General features: G+C 37.7%; 2 protein-coding genes across 2 annotated transcripts in view; both read right to left on the reverse strand.

The window, feature by feature from the left end:
• Positions 1 to 4759: 4759 nt before the first annotated feature.
• Positions 4760 to 15351, reverse strand: LOC150078043 (H(+)/Cl(-) exchange transporter 3-like). Its single transcript, XM_090384440.1, has 3 exons — positions 15255 to 15351; positions 11314 to 11408; positions 4760 to 4907 (listed from the first exon to the last, which is right to left on the reverse strand). Exons 1-3 carry the CDS (start codon positions 15255 to 15257, stop codon positions 4760 to 4762), a joined length of 246 nt encoding a protein of 81 aa, XP_090240566.1. The 5' UTR covers positions 15258 to 15351.
• Positions 15352 to 17178: 1827 nt separating this feature from the next.
• Positions 17179 to 21309, reverse strand: part of LOC150078044 (H(+)/Cl(-) exchange transporter 3-like) — a 38490-nt gene continuing 34359 nt past the window's right edge. The window contains exons 11-14 of the mRNA XM_090384441.1: positions 20582 to 20795; positions 20284 to 20336; positions 20087 to 20191; positions 17179 to 17279 (exon numbers count right to left, since the gene is read on the reverse strand). Coding sequence (XP_090240567.1) covers positions 17179 to 17279; positions 20087 to 20191; positions 20284 to 20336; positions 20582 to 20795 — 473 coding nt within the window. The remainder of the gene's footprint in view (positions 17280 to 20086; positions 20192 to 20283; positions 20337 to 20581; positions 20796 to 21309) is intronic.

A 21309-nucleotide genomic window follows, 5' to 3' on the forward strand; every position in this document is an offset into this window, starting at 1 on the left:
CAGAAGAAAAGTACTACTATGAGTTTAGCACGTTTGCACAAGCCCTCTTCACCAGATGGAGCACCCTATTTCCAATGCAGAATAGGAACACTCCAAACATCTGATTCTAACCTAACTGGCCAACCGATTTTAATTTGGGCAAGATTAACTGGCCCACGGACCACCTGATTCGGCAGTGGCGACTTACATGCAGCTCTCTTGCTGTGTCTTATATATCCTCCTCCCCAGGTATTCCCTTTCCCCTGATGGCGCTTATTGCTCCGTTAATAACCTGAAGGATGCCTTCGCCGACATCCGCCATATTTCCAGCTATACCTTTCCTTCTTGCGTACACTCTGTACTTCCCCGACTTTTTTTTTTTTTTTTTTTATTTTGTCTCCGTCCAGGAAGCTCTGGTGACCCTGGCAGAGACAAGCCAGAGAATAATGGGTAGCCTGGCTACCTCCTAGTGGTATGTGCGGGAAACGTGGAGTCCCACCATGGGTTTTGTGGCCAAATGGCAGAACACACAACAGAACCCAACATAATACGACATCTTCAACACACAACACTTTTCTAGAATTTATAGTAGTACTGTATTTCTTCACAGCGTACATATGACGCAGATGTGGGAAACCACAGGTGGCGCCTGACCGCTTAATACTATGCACACTATGGGGCAATAGCACTATGGGTCTATACGCTTTTGTACACCGGGTAGAAAAGGCCCGGGTTCGAATAGCGTCGATGACGCGAGGAACTTTAGCGGGCTTTTTGCACTTCGTGGCTGAGTTAGTCGGTCTCAGGCGTAGATAGCAAGGTTTTTCCCCAGAAACTGGGTTTTTTTTCGTCAAGAAAACAGACAAATCGATCAGAGAACACATGCAATTTACAGACAAAATAAATATATGGGTAGATGTAATCATTTACAGGGAACCCTAATATCATAATTTGGTATATGATTTTGTATTACTGATTGGTTTCCGTGGCTTTAAAATAATTCTTGGCATCGCTGTCTTCCAAATTCCAGGAAAGATACCACAATTTACATATTTTGAATAAAATAAAAGGTGATTTGGACAAATGAATGGAAACATTTAATAAAATGCTATCAACTAAATTCAGGTCCTAGGCATTTTTCTTTCTTCGTGATATAATTCCAGTTTTCAGATGATCAGAAGTGAAAGGGGGTATAGATTCATTAGAAACAAAACGATTATTCATAGAATTGATTTCCTTATGGAAAATGGAGTTCAGGGAAGAATTATCATCGGGAGACAGGTGGTCCAAACTTTATTTATGGTGTTTGTCCAGGTAAGGGTGTTTGCATCATCATTATTAATAATGTTGAGGATATCTCCAGAAAAGGTCTTTATTTTTGCAGATTTTATGTATTAATCCACAAAGATTTCAGTTTCCGGATTCACGAACAGACTTTTGCCAAGAATTGAGTTTGTTTTTATATATTGCTTTCCCACATTGTTTTTTAAATGTCTTATATTGAGGATGTAAATTGTTAAGATATTCAAATGACAAGGTTCTATTTCGCTTAGCTCTTTGGAACGCATTATGTACATGATGGACTTGGCGTCTTAGAACTCATGTCGTAAGTCCACCACGAATTTGTCTTAAGAGTTAAAACTTTTCTTTTAATAGACTTGAATATCGCTTTCCGAATTGCTAAGGCTATGGCTTCAACATCAAGAAAAAAAAAATTAGGGACATTGTCATAAAATGTATTAAGAATAACATCAATAAACCTTATTCCAAAGAACGTTTCTTAGGAAATACCCAATCAAATTAGAAGTAGCGAAGATATACACTGTGCTGCCACTTTATTAGGTACACCACTGCTGTGCACACAAATGGTTTGTCCCACAACATTGCAAGTCACATGGCCACAGTTGTGGATATAAATGCAGCAGAACCTTTCTAGTACCAGTTAAGCGTACAAACGTAGCAAGAATTGGGAAAAGGAGTGATCTAACGGACTTCGAACGTGGCATGGTAGTAGGTGCAAGACGTGCTGGACAAAGCATCTCTGAAACGACAGTTCCCCTGAACTTTTCACGCACCACAGTTTCCAGGATGTATCGAGAATGGTGCAACGAACAGAAAACATCCTCTCAACGGCACTCCTTTGGAAGAAAATCGCTTGTTGATGAGAGAGAGAGAGAGAGAGAGAGGTCAAAGGAGGATGGCTAGAATTCTGCAAACAAACAGACGGGCCACAATATCGGACATCACGTCAGAATACAACCTTGGTGCTCTGAACAAAATATCGCAACCCACCACTAGTCGCACTTTGTCGCGAATGGGCTACAACAGCCGACGGCCACATCGCGTACCTTTGTTATCAATGAATAAAAACAGAGCAAACCTCCTGTGGGCACAGCAACACCAGCTGGACTATCAAGGATTGGAAAACAGTTGCTTGGTCTGACGAGTCGAAGTTCCTGGTGCATCATGTTGATGGAAGGCTCAGAATTTGGCGAAAATAACATGAATCCATGGACCCGTCAGGTCTGACGACTACTGTGCAAGGTGGTGGGGGCAGTGTTATGGTGTTGGGAATGCTTTCTTGACACACGTTGGGTCCATTGATACCCATAGATTCACGTCTGAATGCCACATCGTACCTAAACATCGTTGCTGACCAAGAGCATCCGTTCATGTTGACAGTTTATCCTCAGTCAGATGGTTATTTCCAGCAAGATAATGCGCCGGTCGGTGCACAAAGCCCGAATCACTATGGAATGGTTCCAGGAACATGACAATGACTTTTCTTTGTGGAAGTGGCCCGCTCAGTCCAAGGATCTCAATCCTATTGAACATCTTTGGGATGAGCTGGAAAGGGCTGTTCGCTACAGTCCTACACCTCCCATCGAATCTCAAAGAACTGCGTGACATACTCATGTCTGTATGGTACTTCATTTCTGCACGTTTCCAGCATCTTGTTCAATCCATGCCTAGACAAATTCAGGCTGTTTTGACGACTAAAGGAGGCTTCACACGCTACTAGGTAGCTTGTGCACTTCACACGCTACTCTGAGAAGTGCACAGTGTATGTCGGGAAGATTAACGTTAAAAGCAATAATCATGTGGTTGGAGATCGTCAAATCCATGAAAACATTCCAGTCACGAACATTAGAAACTAGAAAGTTTATTGCTGATAAGATATTGATATTCGAATGCCCTAATGAGTTACAGAATGTGAAAGGTTTATCAGGTAAGTTCAGGATGTGCAAAGATCAAATCTTCAAGAAGGCAACCTCTTTAATCATTAATGGGATTAAACCACAAGACTTAGAATTGCCATCCATAAGAATGAGTAAGGGTTGAGAAGACATCCAACACGTGATCTAAGTATTGTAAGCAGAGATTTATATCTTCTGTAGGAGGACAGAACAATGCGACGATATACAAGGCTATGGTAGCATCCGTGACTTGTATACAGGTAGCATATTGTGAACAGTGGCTAGAAATTATAAAAAAACGAGGGTCTGGTTAAAGATGATAGCAGCAGCTTTAGGATTATAAGAGTTGAATTATCCTGGATATTTTACAGAATATCCCATTATTTTTCCTTTTGATTAGTAGTGTTCTTGTGAGCATGTAATATCATGTTTTTTTTTGTTTGTTTTGTTACTTCAGCCATCATGCAAACCTTGTCGGCAACCGTTTTAGACCTTTGGCATTTAATCCGACGATTCTGACATTGAAACAAGATCACCATTCTCTCCACACCGGGTGGAAAACGCCCAGGTTCAAATCCCGTCGATGACACGAAGAACGTAATGGGAGTTTTTCACTCCGTGGCTGAGTTAGTCGGTCTCAGGCTTAGATAGCAAGGGTTTCCCCTCAGATACTGGAGTTCTTTTCGGTCAGCAAAACAGACAAATCGACCAGAAAACACTCGCAATTTACAGACACAAATACGGGTAACCCTAATATAATTTTTTTTTTTTTTAACTGTTTGATGTTAGGTGTGAATGGTACGATTCCTCACAATTTTAATCGCGTATATTCGAGGGATGTGGGATTCCGAACCGAATATCTAGCATCACGTTTCTTCCTTCTGCAGTTTGGACATGTCGGTGGGTCATCTTAACTCGAACACCCTGAGAAGACATGCTCCAAATAAGCACAATGTCCGCATGTGTTTGATATACAATATGTCCATACGAAGAACAACAAAACCGTTTGGTCTCAACAGTGCGAAATTTGTGAGAATTCCAGCCGATATAAATTCTGTCCATTGACATGAAGATAGAATAAATTCGGAAAGAGAATCCCAAAACCCAGAACTAGTTGTATTTGTAAAGTGGTTTAGTGTTTCTTTTTTAGTTAAAAGTCCCCAGACTTTAACTAAAAAAAGACGTTAGCATCATATTTATGCATTTTATATAATTATTTCATTTTAAAATAAATGAATTCCTATTTATACTGTGGGATAGCCACCCAAGGTCAGAGGACTTTTAATTTTAACTGAAATGGGTTTATGATATCTTCACAAAAGTAACATTACAAAAACAGTAAGTTGAATTTTTTTTATTTACATAAAACACAAGAAAGAATAACTCTGCATATATGCAGATTAAAACTTGTGTACATTAAAATATTCAGGCTATACAAATGAAAACAATAATAATAATGAGCACTTCCAAATCTTAGATTTTTCAGGTTTGAGCTTAGTTGATGACCAGAATTTCAAGAACTTTGCAATATAAGATGGGCGAAATATATCACAGAGATTCTCTCTCTTTCTCTCTCAACTGCTTCAAATGACCTTTACAGAATGTAGAATTTCTGTTGATGATGACGGAACTGAAGAAGAAAAGATACAGGAGGAATTTTTCATGCTCCCGATATTGTTTTTTTTTATATAAAGAATGAGATCCTTCTTTGTTATGATTCCTTGAAGCACCCTGCAATTATTGAACATTAGTATTTTATTAAAAATACATTTCTGCTTAGAGAGGAAGAGAGGTGAGGGTTGAGGGCAGAATAATGAAATAACACAGCACAGTCACTGAGTACAGTACCTGGGGAACGTATATGTTTGAGTGTCACTTAGGCCTCTAAAGATCGACAGCAGTTACAGCAGCTTCTCGCCCAGCATGATTCAGAGAAGTCATTAAGTGAAGCCTTAATGAATATTATATAACAATAACATTCATATAATATTACATGAATTTTACAATTCATATAATAATATATGAATTGTAAAACTATCCGGACATACCTCACAACGTAGTGAACAGTACGAACTACATACTGTCATATTAGGAGTGCCGGAGAATAAAAAATCATCTGCCCATATGCAATATGTCCATAAACTGCGTATGTTCTCTGCTCGATTGGCCTGTTTTGCTGGACGGAAAACACGAGTTTCCGGGGATGGGACCTTGCTTGACACTGACTAACTCAGCCACGCAGTGAAAAAAAACCATAAAAGTTTCTCGCGTCATTGACAAGATTCGAACCCAGGCTTTTTCCACCGGAATATACGAACAAGATGTTGCAAGGTAAGAACAAATTTAAAGGTGCACTGGTAATAGAAGTAATAAATCGCAAGGAGGTGCTTACAACTCATTTCTTCTATTGCCAGTGCACTTTTAATATCATCATATCACCTATTTCTCTCTACTTGTCACTTCCGCACTTTGAACCTTGCAAAAGTCAACCGAAGTTGTGAAAAATGAAAGATCGAGGGCGATGTAGATATGTTCAAACAGTCAAGTGGACCAAAAACAGATGGTTAAGAATCGCTAATCCTTGAAGAAAGTGGCGAAAGAGAACCGAGCAACGTCCTTAAAAAAACTGGAAATGTGCCCACTGTTCACAGGGAGCTGCATAGCACGGGTTTTCACGACAGCTTTCTAGGGCAACTGAGCAGTTGAAACATGTTCCATGCAGTGAGTTGTGTTACAGTCTTCAACATCTGATGATCGAGCGTGCAGAATACCTGCAGTGTGTTGTGCCACAGTGAAGTTCGGAAGAGACAAGATTATCGTTTGTGGCTGCTTCTCGTAGCCCGAAGTCGGATCGTTGGTTATAGTGTCAAAAATCATCAATGCAGAATCGTACACACAGAATCTTGAATTATTTGTTGGTACAGTTCTATGGAAATGACCCTTCATCTTCCGGCACGATAATGCTCAATCTCATACTACAAGTGGTGTAACACAAATCTAGCTTGAGAAAAGCGAAGACCAACAATGCAACTTGCTTCTCAGGCCCAGAATCCCTTGATTACAAAGCGTTTATTTGAGGAATCTGGTAATATGTTACTTTTCAGCGTAATCCACTTTAGAGACAATACACTTTTGCCACCGATACTGCAATGTGTTGATTCCAGCTACGAAGGAAGTTTTCTCTTGGGCCTCCAGGAATGCATTCACTGTAGCAATGACATCACTATCCGTAGGAAAATGGATGCCACCCAGATCCGATGGAGCTAGATCTGGTGAATATAAGGGATGGTCTAAGATTTCAAAGTCGCACTTGCAGTGCAGCCATCGCAATGACTTATGAGAAGGTGTTGTCGTTCCTGTGGAAGAAAACTCCTTTGCTGAGTTTTCCTTGGTGTTTTCATGCAAATGCTTCATAAGGTCTGTGTAACATATCTCGAACTGTCTGGACTTTCTGTCTGTAATGTACTAGCAGCACTCCATCAGCATCCTAAAAAAACCGATGCCATCACCTTGGACACAAAAGGAATCGATTTGGCTTTCTTTGGAGGGAGAGAAGAGCTATGTTTCCACTCTTTTAATTGCTCCTTTGCTGTGGCTGAAAGTGATGCACCCACGTCTCATTCATGGTCACAAACCTTGCAAGGAAATCTGCTGGATTTGCTTGAAGACAATGTTCACATAACAACTTTTGTGCGTTTTTGATCTGCTTTGGGACCCGTCATGCTTACACCTTTTTCTCAGCAAGAACCTCTGTTTATATGTGGTACACACATTCAGATGTGAATTCCAAAACACTGGCAATGTACCAAACTGTCACTCATCACCAGATCATGCACAATGTCAACAATTTATGGAATGTTGGACGTTGCAAGTCTTCCAGAGCTTGTGTCCACTTCCAGGTCCTCCCTCTCTCTCTCTCCTTTAAATTCTGCTGCCCAATTCTTAACCATAGAATAGGAAGGGGCATCCTCACTCAATATTGTAATCGTATCCTCATGAATTGCCTTTGGCGTTATTCACTTTATTCCGAAATATTGGAATAAATTTTGTCCATCTTTCCTCATTCGCACAACTTTGATGACTTTGGGACGTGTAATTAATAAAAAAACTAATTAAACTGCATAAAACTTGATGGGTTACTATTTGAAGTGTTATACATTGAGTATGGAAATTTTTAACATTGTACTACTATTCTTTCACACTCAGTGACTCAGCTCATGAACTTTTCAAACGCTCCTCCTAGGTTGGTCTATACCTTATTAATTTGCTCATGAAAATTCGTATTTTGTAAAACATGGTCTCCAAATACTTTTACTTCGACAGTACACATAAGTGATAAAAAAAAATTGTCCCACATTGTATCAATGCTCTAATGCTAGAATGGAGGTGGATTAATTATCAGATTATGAAAACAAAAACTGAAATACAGAATATTACACATAAATAATGAAAACATTAAGAAATTTATAGTAATGTCATTATACAATTTATACTATTACATATAAATAAATGAAAATAAGTAAATAAACGATAAATAATTTATAAATAAAAGGAATTATATAGTCAATAAATCATACATAGACCGCAGATATCTATTAAATTGAAAAAATTAATAATTTTTATAACCTTTATAGCATTTTGTTAAAGTAATTATATTTTTTAATTTTTTTTTTACTATGTTACTTTATAATAGCTCCAGTACTAGTGCCATATATCAGGCCACTCGCAAATAATCTCACCAGTTAACAAAAAACAAACAGCGTCCATTTTATTTTGTCCATTAATTTAAAATAGTTAATTTTAGGATTTCTTTGTGAATTAAGTTAAGTTTTTGTTATTTATTTTTATATATTATATACAGGGTGGCCATAATTAAAGTATTCCTATCCAGAGCTCTCTGTAGCTCTAAGTAATAAGCGGAATGCCACCAAAATTAGTAAGTAAACTATGCAAGGCAAGGGAAGAAGGATCCCATGAAAAAAAAATTGTTCCAAAATCTGCCGATAGTGGGTAATATGGAGCTGTACAAGAGGAAAGACATGACAAAATACCAACAAATAAATAACTAAGACAAACCTTAATGAAATTACAAATTTTTATTTGTGCTCTTTGCAAAAAAACAAAGAAACTGAACTAAACTGCCAGAGGAAATGGTTTCACAGCTCCAAACTCACTCACTCACTCACTCACAGTTTACTCTCGATGGTCGATGATGTCGCTGATAGTAGAGTTGGTTTTCGATGTGATTACCATTGTTCCTGACCAGAAATTGCATTCGATGCACAGTGTGCTCGATCGCAGAATGCAACATCTCTGGAGTAATGTGACGCAGCATGTGCAATGTAACGCTGCACATGCTGCGTTACGTTGTCCTTTAAGACAGCCAGGTTAGAGACACTTCTTCGATAGACATTGGCCTTGAGGTGACCCCACAGCCAAAAATCACACGTGTAAGGTCAGACGAATTTGGTGGCCATGCAATGGGAAACAAACGACTAATGACTCAACTTGCATAAAATTGTCTCGTCGCATAAAAATCCTCTTTGCTGCAATTGAGGAATAATGAAACTGCTCAGTATGTGATGATATCTTTGTGCTGTAACGGAACAGGTGGCTGCTTCTGCTGGGTGCAATTCCTCGAAAAAGTATGGCCCTAGGATGAAATTTGAAGTCACACCATACGGTGATTTTCGGCGAGTACAACGGGATTTTCTAAATAGCATACGGTGCTTCTGAAGCCCATATTCGGCAGTTTTGAGTGTTGAACAGTCCTATCGAGATAAAAATGGGCCGCATATCCCCAAAGGATGTTCCATGGCCAGGCATCGTCCACTTCCATTCTGGCCAAAAACGTTAGAGCAAATGCCATTCGTTTTTCAGGATCATCTCTTTGCCTCTGCTGCTGGCGACTGATCTTGTATGGATAATGGTGGATTAGTTTCCGAAGAATTTTCAACGCAGTGGAATATGGGACATCCAATTGCCTGGCTACTCCCCGTGCGCTGCTACTAGTTCCAGCAGCTGTATCCATGAAACGGTCGACGATAGCCGTTGCAACTTCCTCTGCAACCTGAGGTGAAACAGGCTTCCTTCCTCTTCCAGGCTTAACAACAAAGGACGCAGTTTCCTCAAATTTGTTAATCATCCTATTAACTGCCGCAGCTGATAAAGGACCGTGACGTAAGTTCTTACAGTGTCTAAATTCACGCAGAGCGGCTGCTGCATTGCATCCATTAGCGTAAAAGAACTTCGCAATTAAAGCGCGATCAGGCAGAGTGAGTCACATTAACAATTAACTTACAGAATATGCTTGCGATGTTCGCGTTGCGCCTTCATAGCTCTCTGCTGCTGGGAAAATTAAATTAACTCAGATTTATGCAAATTTTCTGCTCTCTTAGGTGTCTTAGTTTTTAATCTGGATTTAAAAATTTAACGCAATTCAGTTTCTTTTCGTTTTTTTTTGCAAAGAGCACAAATAAAAATTTGCAATTTCATTAAGGTTTGTCTTAGTTGTTTATCTATTGGCACTTTGTCATGTCTGTCCTCTTGTACAGCGCCATATCTCTATCGGCAGATTTTTGAACTTTTTTTTTTCACGGAATCCTTCGCCCCATGCCTTGAATAGTTTACTTACTAATTTTGATGGCATCCCGCTTATTACTTAGAGCTACAGAGAGCTCTGAATACGGATATTTTAATTATGGCCACCCTGTAGATAAGGTGTGTGCGTTGCGCACCAAAGGAACTACGGCTATGAGGCGTCAGTCAGTGGTGTAGCTACCATGTAGGCAGGCACCTGCCCCGGGCCCTTGGGCTGTCTCCTGTTTTTGCAATTTTCAAGGGGGCCGAACATGTTCTTTGCCTCCGGGCCCGAAAAAGGGTAGCTACGCTACAGGCGTCAGTATATTATGTCTGTAAATGGCAATATTGAAATTAAAGTTGAGTGTTTATTAGAAACACTTTCAAGCCTAAAAGCAAGCATGGATACTGAAATTGATGGCATATACCCAGTAATACTGAAGGAGGCTGTGAGAGGGTGCATTAAATCATTAAACTGAATTGTGAGGGCATCACTAGAGTCAGGAGAAACCTGTTGGATTGGAGAATTGAATTTATCGCCAATACCTAAAGATAATTTCAAGAGCAAAGTTGTTAACTACAGATGGTTTATTCTGACTTCCCTGGTAGGGAAAATCATGGAGGCAATGATCAAAAGATCAATGACGGGACATTTTAGATGGAAATGAAATTCAGAAGGATACACAACGGTTTTGTTAAGAGAAAATCATGTTTAATTAAACTGGTGCATTATTTTGACGTAGTTACTGATGACCTGACGTAGAAAATAATTTCGACATCGTTTATTCGGATTTTAGCAAAGCATTTGACTCAATTTCACGCGTGAGAACTTACTGTATAAGCTGTTGGGATCACTGCAAGATTCTGAGATGGATCGCAGAATGGCTGCAGGATAACTGCAGAGTTGTGATTATTAGTAATCTTCAGTCTAGTATAACGTTAGAAGTGAATTTCCAAATGATTGAGTTCGGGACCAACCGTTGTTTCTGATTATTCATAAATTACATCGAGGGCGTGATGTCAAAATTTGATGAAGATTGGGAAAGTAATTAATGATCAGCGCCATACATCAGGATGATTTCGATAGGCTTCAGGGATGCTCAGAAATGCAGCAAAATGCAAGATCTTAAACTTCGGGAATAGCAACCCCCCCCCCAACAGAATAACTTATACAGTTGGTGGGATAGAATTAAAAACAGAGGAAGAACGGGGTTCGAGAATTACAATACAGTCGGATATGACATTCTCCGAACAGTGTAGACAGGCGGCAAGGAAGGTCCATGGTGTCTTATCGATGACATATCAAACATTTGGTTGTAGAGACAGGAGTTCATAATGCCGATGTATAAGGTAATTGTCGTACTTCGAACACTGCGTCCAAGTATATAGACCGCCCCTAAAAAAATATATCGAGCTTATTGAAGGTCCAAAGAAACTTAAACTTATACCACACTGTTAACCCGTATAGTATAAGTTTAAAAAAGCTGTATGGGGTACACTTTTCGATCATTCTGTACAATTTACATTCTTTAATGAATCTAACAAAGAAATTACTTACCCTTTATATACGACCATCACTCGATCCACTTCTAACTTTCTGAACATATCGAGCGTGAGGCGCAGCGAAGTACCGGGAGACACTGTTATTGGAGCCTGAAATACATTTCATGTGACATGGAATTATACGCGGCGTTTTTGAAAGATCTCAAACTTTGGAAGCGTATTCTACTAAGCACAGGGATCGAAAAAAAAAAACAAACAAAAAAACGTTCATATGGACATGGGTCCGGAACTCTTCCCTCCCGAGTTAATTATATTATTTTTTAATAGAATGAAAGTAATTATGCGTGCCACTAAGTAAGATTACAGGTAAATTTAATTCATTTGCAAAACTGAAGTCAGCACGTGTATGCACATTTTGGAACGAATCTATTACTTCATCTGAGTGAGACAACTGTACTTAAAGTCAGTTGTCATTTGGTCTGTTTATTTGATGTAGTGAAGTAATGTGGAAGTGAATCAGTATTCCTGTTGTTATTTTCAATTCATATATTAATTTTTACCTTGACCATGAATAATAGGTATTCAAAGCTAAAGTGGCAGACATTCTTTTCATTTATAGACTAGGGAAGAAGAAAAGTAGCGAAGCTCAGCGTCTCTTTCGGGACACTTTTCTGCAAGAAAATGTTCGGCCAAGGATTCTTTGGGAGCCATTATTGTCGACTTCCAGGATTCTTTTCCCCCTGTTACCGCTGATTAAGGAAGAACTGGAACTGTCCGAACATTAGCTTTAGAGGACATGGTGGAGAACAAGATCAAAAGACTCCTGGAACTAGAACATGAAGTGTAGCAGCAGTATTTAGTGTTACACATTCAGCACTTGCATGAAAATGCTTCATAAGCAGCAACGCTATCCATATCACGCACAACGAGTGCAGGCCCCTCTCATAAGGTGATTTTCATCCAAAACCATGTTTTGTCGGCTTTTGCAGCACTGTGAAACGGATTGTTGGAGCACTCCGGGAATTTTCGAGAGTGTTAAAAAATGTATGAGAAGACCTTCTGAGACATGTACGAGGGGTATCAAAAAGTTCGTACCCTTACCTAGAAATAATAGCCCTAGAAAGGTGAAATTTCACAGGAACTTTAATAATCCTTTTCTATGTACTCTCTAGTTTATAGTAGCACATTTCTCCCATCTATGGATCAGTTGTTTAATGCTTGATCATAGAAGTTCGCACTTTTTTTGCCTGAAACCACGATTCCACTTCATTGATGACTTCTCTCCACTGCTTTGACATGTCTTTGGATCATACTGGTACACCCAGCATTCATCATTTGTCACCAACTGATCAACATCCGCATTACACAAATCCAACAGTTGGTGAGAACATTGCTTCGGCAAAGGAGTCAGCAATCTTTGGAACCCATCGTGCGGAGACCTTAGACATGTGCAAATAGCCATGTAAAATGCTGTGGGCAGACCTATAACTAATTCCCACTGCATCTGAGATGCTATGGATTGTCCCACGTCTGTCACTGCACCAGCTGCTCAATCTTTGCAATCGTCTCACTGTCTGTGGATGTTGATGGCCTTCCTTCTCTTGGCTCGTCAAAGACATTTGAACGACAGCAATGGAACTACCGTTACCGTTTTTTACAGTGTCATAGGATAGACAATTTTGCCCATATATAGCTATCATTTCTTCAACAATTTCCTGAGCTTTCTTGCCCTGCCCCACCTCTGGTGTACGATCACCTACGGGAATGAAATTTCACATGCTAGTTATTGAATATGTAATTACTTATATTAAAAACGGTACCTTCCTACTGATATTTTATCTAGGTCAGGGTACGAACTTTTTGATACTCCCTCATGTGCTGTTTAAGCAGACATTTCAAATGCCTCTCTGATGAGACATAAAGGAAAGTTCTCGTCGGTCACTTACAGTGTGCACCAATTATTTTAATAAAAATAATTTAACATGAAGCGTCCTTACCTTCATTCTATTAAAAAAAAAAAAAAAAAAAAAAAAAAAAAACACGCAATTACTGGGAAAGGAAACGAATTTGAAACTGTCAATATTAACTTTTTTCATCCCTATGTTCGGTAGAACACTCTCCCCAAGTTTGAAGACACCTGTTAAAAACACTCTATATAATTATTGTGACACATACTTATTATTATTTTTTTTACCAAACGCGTACTGCTAGACTATAAGAAACTTTTACCTAAAATTAAGTAAACTTATGATTAGTTGAAAGGGGCCAGACTTCGAATCCCGTTCAATAACGCGAGGTATTTTATGAGCTTTTTTTCACAACGTGGGAGGAGTTAATCAGTCTTAAGTTAATATGCTTTAATCCGGACATACTGGACATACAGACCGAACAATTCGCAGACACAATGTACTCACGCCTCATCGCTTTAACTAATTTGGCACTTAACACAGACTCACCACGTGTAATTATTAAGCTGCTTTATTACAAAGTTAATTGGACATCCCACAACAGAAACACTTAAACAGTTTGACGTCATTTGTTGTTGCCAAATGGTTTATTATGTCTGTAAATTGCGCGTGTTCTGTAATCAATTTGTCTGTTTGCTGGACAAAAATCCCAAGTTTCCAGGAAATAAAAATCACGCTACCATCATTTGAGACTAACTCAGCCACGCAGCGTAAAAGGCCCATAAGAATTCCCCACGTTCATCGACGGGATTCGAACCAACCGTGCAACCGACTAGAGCTAGTATCCGAAGCACATTAAGTAAAAAAACTGCAGCCATTATCAACCCATTGCAGGATGGAAGCCTCCACAACAATTCATGCTGAGAGAAATGGACCACAATCTGCCACGCTGGTCCAGTGCGGGTTGGCAGATCGACCGTATTTAGCAGTCAGGGACTTGAACCCAGGTCTACTCAAAGAGCGTGTGCTACTGCATTCCCACTCCTGACCACTCGGCTACGGAGGCCTCTTCGAAGCACATTAGCTCACAACAAATTTCACAATGGAAATGCACGCGATATTAATAACTTTCAAAGAGGAAAGAGGCTATTTTTGGTAGTTGAATGGCTACAATGGCATCCTTAAAAAAACAAGCCATCCAAGATAACCATATCAAAATGCTACAATGTTAAACAAAAAAAAAAAAAAACTGTTACTGAAATAGTATATCAAAGATCCACTGCTGCTAGAGCAGAAGGATAAATCACCATGAAGCCGTAAAATGTTCGATAACATCAAGGTGAGAGAAATGTGATCAACCCAAATCTGTGCAGATCATTCCCAAAAAAATTCAATATCTCTAGTTTGAGGGTCATTACCCCATTTGCCTCCATTGCATCTGCACTGTGATTTAATAAAAGCTTTGGCAGAGACCCATGTGGTCAGGTGAATCCAGGATTTCGCTAGTTTGTAAAGCTAGTTCTCGCACACATACTGCACCGCTTAGGGTCTCAAGACAATGGAACCCTTACAGTTTATCTCTACTGTAAAGTCTGTTAGAAGTTGAAGTAATACTGGGAGGAAGAGGAATGCTTCCATCGCATGGAATAGATTCTCTGGATATGTCATTTAAATTAGTTGTGTCGGTTTGATGAACACAAAGATTCACTTTTGTGATTGACCGATGCTGCTGCTGCTGCTGCTGCGGCGGGCTCCAGATCATAACGCTATAGACACAAAAAATGTTTTGGAACGTCTTATACAGCACATAGTCCGCTACCATCATTATTGCTAAAATAAATGAAGAACTGTTGCTTAGGTCATCTGAATAGCACTCATAAAAAACTAAGAATACTTACAAGAAATATTTTTAACTTCTTTTAAACCTGTAATATGGAAGTTTTGATTTTCAATTTACAGAATGCCATTTCCCCTAAATCCGTCATAGTGGAAGCGCATTCACCAGCTGGGAAAAATTTACCTTCTGAAAAATTTTATGATTAAATCAATGAAATCATGAAAAAAGCCAAGTTTTTTTCCAGAAACTTACCATATCTACGGCATCACTTAAATTAATCACCGAGGGAATTTCAATGGAACCTGAGGTAATATTTACAAATGAGACTACGGAGTCCACAGGAACTTGCTCACTAGAAGTTTTTAGCTCTACAAAATTATAGTAATATCAATTATTATATATTTAACTTGAATAAATATTACATAGTTATTTTTCAGAAAAAATATTCAAAACTTTCCATCAAAAACGTTTTATCTAATTAATAAACATTCTATCTATTAAATAAATTTCTATCCAATTTTCGAAAATTTACATTTGTCTCACAGCTTAGCGAAACAAGTTGATCATGTATGCAGTGCGTCATATTTCAGGCGAGTTCGATTTTTTTTTTTTTATTAAATTACTTTTTTTTTACATTTTCTTGATTAATAAGAATAAAAAGAAAATAATAGTTATCTCCTTATCAATTAATTACTGAGATTATAACTTTATAGAATACAATAAAACTATAGGTTTACATTTTCTAAACTTAACCATTTAGTTTAATTGCAAGTGTAAAATATTTATTACCGTCCTTCCGTACTATTCTCTTTTTTTTAGTCTATTTTCTCTCTGTGTACATGAGTATGTATCTCTTCATATCAATTAATCTTACATAACAATACACGCAAAGTGTGCACGGACATAATACAGTATTAAATTAAAATTACATTTAATGTATGAATTTTTTTGTTTTTTTCTATAAAAATTGTATGGAAAAAGTAAATAATAACTGTCAGATTTTAATGAAATTTGGCTCAAATACAAAATTTAACGAGAATTCGTCCATCCAGCAAACCGAAGGATATAAGCAATAGCAAACACAATATACTGAATTCATATCTTTTGTTGCTTTTGCGCTTAACACATACACTCACAGACACGCATCAAGTTTAAACAGAAGACAATTTAAAACTTTGCAATTCTTTGGGTAAATATTTTGTGTACAATGCTATATAGATACACACACTAGTCAAAAAATACGAAACTTTGTATTAAGGCAGTCACAGACAGAAAATAAAATGCAAATAAATGTGAATAAATGCAAATAGCGCAAATAAAACTGTGACGTGGGTGATGACATATGCTTCGTTGAGTAAAAAGACTGCAGTAATCTGAAGTCAGAATAAGGAAAACGTGCGTGTGGTGTCAGATTTGAAAAAATCTTGTCGTGCTGCACGTTTATCAGGAGCCACGATCCAAGAAAAGAGGGACATAACCGGTTTCAAAAGCATTCATCTCAAAGGTTTTTAATGACTGGAAAGAAAGTGGTTCTTCTACATCTCAAAGGTGTAAATGTGGCAGAAACACAATACTTCAAGAGCGAAGCGGTCATACTCAGGAGGACTGTACGGAAAAATAGGACATTCAGTGTGCAGCACATAACATCTGAATTCAACTAAGCCCAGAACTGTGTGGTCTTGGTTGAATTCAGATGTACCCGTATTGAAGTACGCATATTTCAATGCGTATCATGCACAAGGAATTGAAGAAATTGGGTACTGGCAGTAGTTTGCTTCTCCCACTTTTTTCAGAGAAAAACCCGCTTATAGTGGTGCCGAAAACGTCGTGATTAGACAGTGGAACGTCACGTGGTCAGATTAATCACGATACACTTTGTTTTGCACTGATAGGAATAGAGTGCAGCGAGAACCTTTCGAAGCGATGGACGTTGCTAAGACAACCCGAGCATCTGGAGGTGGTATCATGACATGGGAAATATTTTGTTGGCACACAATGATACCGGTGGAAGGTCGAATGTCATCCAGGGAGTACCTGAATTTTGTACCACCCTGTAATGTTACACACACTTTTATCCCGAAAGTGATGACTACTTCATGTTTGACAATGCAACAGCGCATCGTGCCAGAATGGTTCGGAGAACATGACACGAATTTCCACCATCTTCCTTGGCCCCTCACATTCTTCTGATCTCGATCCTATTGAGATATGTTGGTGAGAGCTGTCTGGAAACGAAGTCCCCTTCCTTTAACTTTGTCGCAGCTGTGCAATATTCAGCTGTAAGAATAGTTACAATTAAGCCAAAATGCATAAAAATACCTTATAGAATCATTGTCATGCCTCCCACTTGCTGTTACTGGAAACAAGGAAACAAAAGCGGCTCGATCCAATACTGAATAAATGTCAGTTTTTTTTTTTTTTTTTTTTGATAGTGTGTGTGTCTGTGTATAATTTTGATTCTATGGATTGTTTTAAATACCATTTAAAAGACCAGTCTGCGTTTAATATCTCTGTAGTGACATTTGTATTAAAACTGATGTGAAAATAATAACTAATTAACGAGCTAAGTAATGTACACAGAGATTTACATTTCAGGCGCCTTCGATTTTTATTTCTTAAATATATATATTTTTTCTGTGATTAACAATAGTAAACAAAAGATAACTAATAGCCAATTAATAACCAAATAAAAAAGGTATTTTATATATTATTTGTTAATTAATTACAAATTAATTAAAAAATCATATATAAAAATTAATTATTTTCACCTAATTGCACATACCTCACAACATAATATTCACTCCAAGTTTTATAATACTTTACTTATTTTCTCCTGGATTTTTAATAAAGATTGAAATGCAACACGTATTCCACGTGTTTGCTGTGATTAATATAATACGCATATAGTAATAATTTATATATTTAGCAAACTGATAACAGAAAACGAGCTCATAAAAAAGCAACAACTTCATTTGAGCGAACAGGCAGCATTTCTTTTCTGCGTATTTGCCCAATTATTCTCCAGGCAGGGCACGTTAACAAACAATACGCAGTGCTTCAACTACAATATAAGCTATATGGATTGCCTATGTAAGCAATAATATACACTGGTGTTCAAAGAAAGTGCATCACCTAGGAATTTAACATTTCTAACCCTTTTTCGCGATGGTATGTTACATTAATGACTAGCATCACAAATAGAAATATAAACAAAATATATTTATTAATAGTTAAGGCAAAGCTAAGTAATATTTGACAGGTGCTCTCAAAATATTCCAAAATGAGCATTTGCAACCTTTATACAACAGTTTTGGTAAACACGACAATTATGGCTGAAATGTTATCAGAAGCCCTCAATTTGCTTCAGTTCATTATTTTAAATGGAAAACAAAATGAAAAGTTCACCAGGTGCAAACTAATATTTAGTTGAACCGCCTCTGGCCCTGATGACAGCAGCACACCGTCGAGGCACTGACAAGATCAATTTCTGATGATAATCAACTGATAGTTCGTGGTTCCAAACACGAATTATGGCTTCCTGAAGTTCACGAAGGGTCTTTGGTTTCTTTCTGGCAACTGCAGATTCCACACGATGCCAACAGTTCTCTATAGGATTGTGTCCTGGCCAACTAACAGTTGTAATGGACCGTTCTTCCAACCATTTTTTTATCTGTAACAAATGTAAAGACATTACTGTCGAACCTCTAATGCAGAAATGAAGCTAAAGTAACTACAGAAGTGCCTACTTACACTTTTCGCCTGATGACAAGGAGCAGAGTCGTCCTGATTACAAGATGCAGTTACTTGGCAGGTTGAAATGGTCTCTTAATGGTTGGCAGCAATTTGCCTTCCAATATAGCCAGGTATCCACTGGCATTTATAGAACCTTTTATAAACTGCAGGTGACCTACTCCGCGATACGAAATGCACCCCATATCATTTGGCTGGTACAGAATTTCACTGTAGACACCATACAGTCGGGATGGTATTCTTCACCACGTCTACGGCGAATCGTTTGTCTCCCATCAGAGCCATGCAGGTTGAATTTCTTCTCATTCGAGAAAATAACTGATTTCCACTGCTCGGGGGTCCATTTGAATGCTCCTTACACAAATTAATCAGGCCGTTTTCATTTTTTGTGTGGGGGGGGCTACAAGTCCATTTTTGAAGAGGCATCTTCTGACTGTTACTGCACTTGCTACCACTGCTGTATGTTCTTCCCATTCTCTTTTCAGCTCAGACGAAGAAGCTTTATGGTTTTTATGGCATGAGCGCTTCAAAACACGGTCCTGTTTTGGCATAGAGACTTGTTTGCGTCCGGTTCCTTTTTTCCTATCATAAAAACTAGTATTCTTGAGTTTGGAAAGAAATTTACTTACTGTCGACTGATTACAAGTTACTCTATAAGTAATATGATGGGAAGAACATCCTTCCTCACGTAAAGCATCAATAGCACTCTTTCTTCGTGGCGTCAACTGCACGTAACTCGCCATCCTGACACAAGCAAGGAATGACTGCAACTCTTGCAGAGCGTGCTTATACAGCTGAAAGTAACAGCTGATGCAATATTACGTCATCAGCCACGCGTGTCAATCTTTCTGATACAATCTGTAAGAAATATTGCCATATAGTTACGCTATTCGGATGACAATTACAATTTTAAGGGATGATACACTTTCTTTGAACACCAGTATATATGAAAAAAAAAACAAAAATTTCTGGATTTCTATTCTTCCGACTTTAATGAAAATTAGGAATGGTTCTCCAAATCTTTCTAAGAGAACTAAATATAAAATTTTGCGAAAATCAATCTTTGTGCCCGAATTTATCAAATTGAATTCATCAAAATTTAACAAATTGAATTTATCGAATTTAACAAATCGAAATTTTGCACTAGTGTGTAGATTGAGATAACGTGCCAAAACAATGGCGAGTGACCTTTAAAATTATGTTTTTAACCAGCTAAATATACAATTATAGAAATATATATATATTTTTTATCAGTTAGCATTGCAATCACTTTGACCGAGATTTGCATTTGTTCTTTCGAAATTCATTTATAAAAACATGAACTCTTTACTTACCAAGTGCTTTTGCTAACGTGTGGGTATAAACATAGCCTACGAGATGCTGACTGCAGACTGAGTCGACAACAGGAAATCCTCTATAACCTTTCTGGAGCAACATTTCTATAAATAAAACAAGACCATAATTTTATTCAATTATATACATTAAAGTTTATATTTCATTCTAGAATGAGAGATGTTCTAAAACAACTTACCAATTTCAGAGATACTCATTCCACTTTCAGAAATGCTGACTGGACTCCCTTTCCTATGAGTAAAAACGAAACAAAAAGGAAATTTTTCGTTAATTAATTTAAAAATATATAATTTGAATTCTATAATTAAATAAAAAAAATGCAGCATACGGGTGTTACCAATTGCTACATCAATATTTGGAAATATATATGCAATCCAAATAGTCTGTAGATAAAACTAGGAAAGAAAACTTCCTTGCATCGTTCTTCCATTTTAACTTTAAATTGAAAGATATAGTTTTCATAACATACCACTTACCTAGGTTGCATAACATCAGAAGCTACTTGAGTTGTAGAACATAGCTCTTCTCTGTTATCGAGGTACGGATAATTTTTGTAAGCAACAAGAGCATCATAGATTCCTTTTGTGTAAATTGCTTCACCAACCACTTTACTAGTCACGATGGCTACCATTAGAGGAACAATGTAGTTCACACTGCCCGTAAGTTCAAACATGATAACTATCAAAGACACTGAACAAAACAAATCTGATATTGTATATGATAAGTATCAATACTTCGTTCCTTTAATATAGAAATTAATCATAATTAATAGAAATTAATCTTAATTCACTGGTAATGTTAACATAAATATGGTTTCGTAACAGTAAATACTTATTGTTTAAACCCTTTAATCTCAATAAATTTTAGGAAGAGGAGAATTTTACAAAGCAAAACTATAATTGAGTGGTCCAGCATACAAGTACGTACAGAAACACATGACACCATAAAATATATCTCGTAAATCCTTCCATCTCTGACTGTAAGCAAAAATATTTTATACCGACTCCTTGATCCTAACAAATCTTAAGGCAGCAGAGATTTCTAACATTGAGCCGTGACAGGCTTAAGAAAATTGTTCCCAAGTTTATACAAAATAAAACACATTCAGATTCAATTGAAATTTAACTTTGCCACTACGTTGAAATTTATTTTAATAACTGCAAAATATATACTTACATACGGTAACTACACTGAACACTCGATT

The sequence above is a fragment of the Mastigoproctus giganteus genome, chromosome 11 (assembly GCF_048544385.1).
Source record: "Mastigoproctus giganteus isolate SK-2022 chromosome 11, ASM4854438v1, whole genome shotgun sequence".
NCBI classification, from domain to species: Eukaryota; Metazoa; Arthropoda; class Arachnida; order Uropygi; family Thelyphonidae; genus Mastigoproctus; species Mastigoproctus giganteus.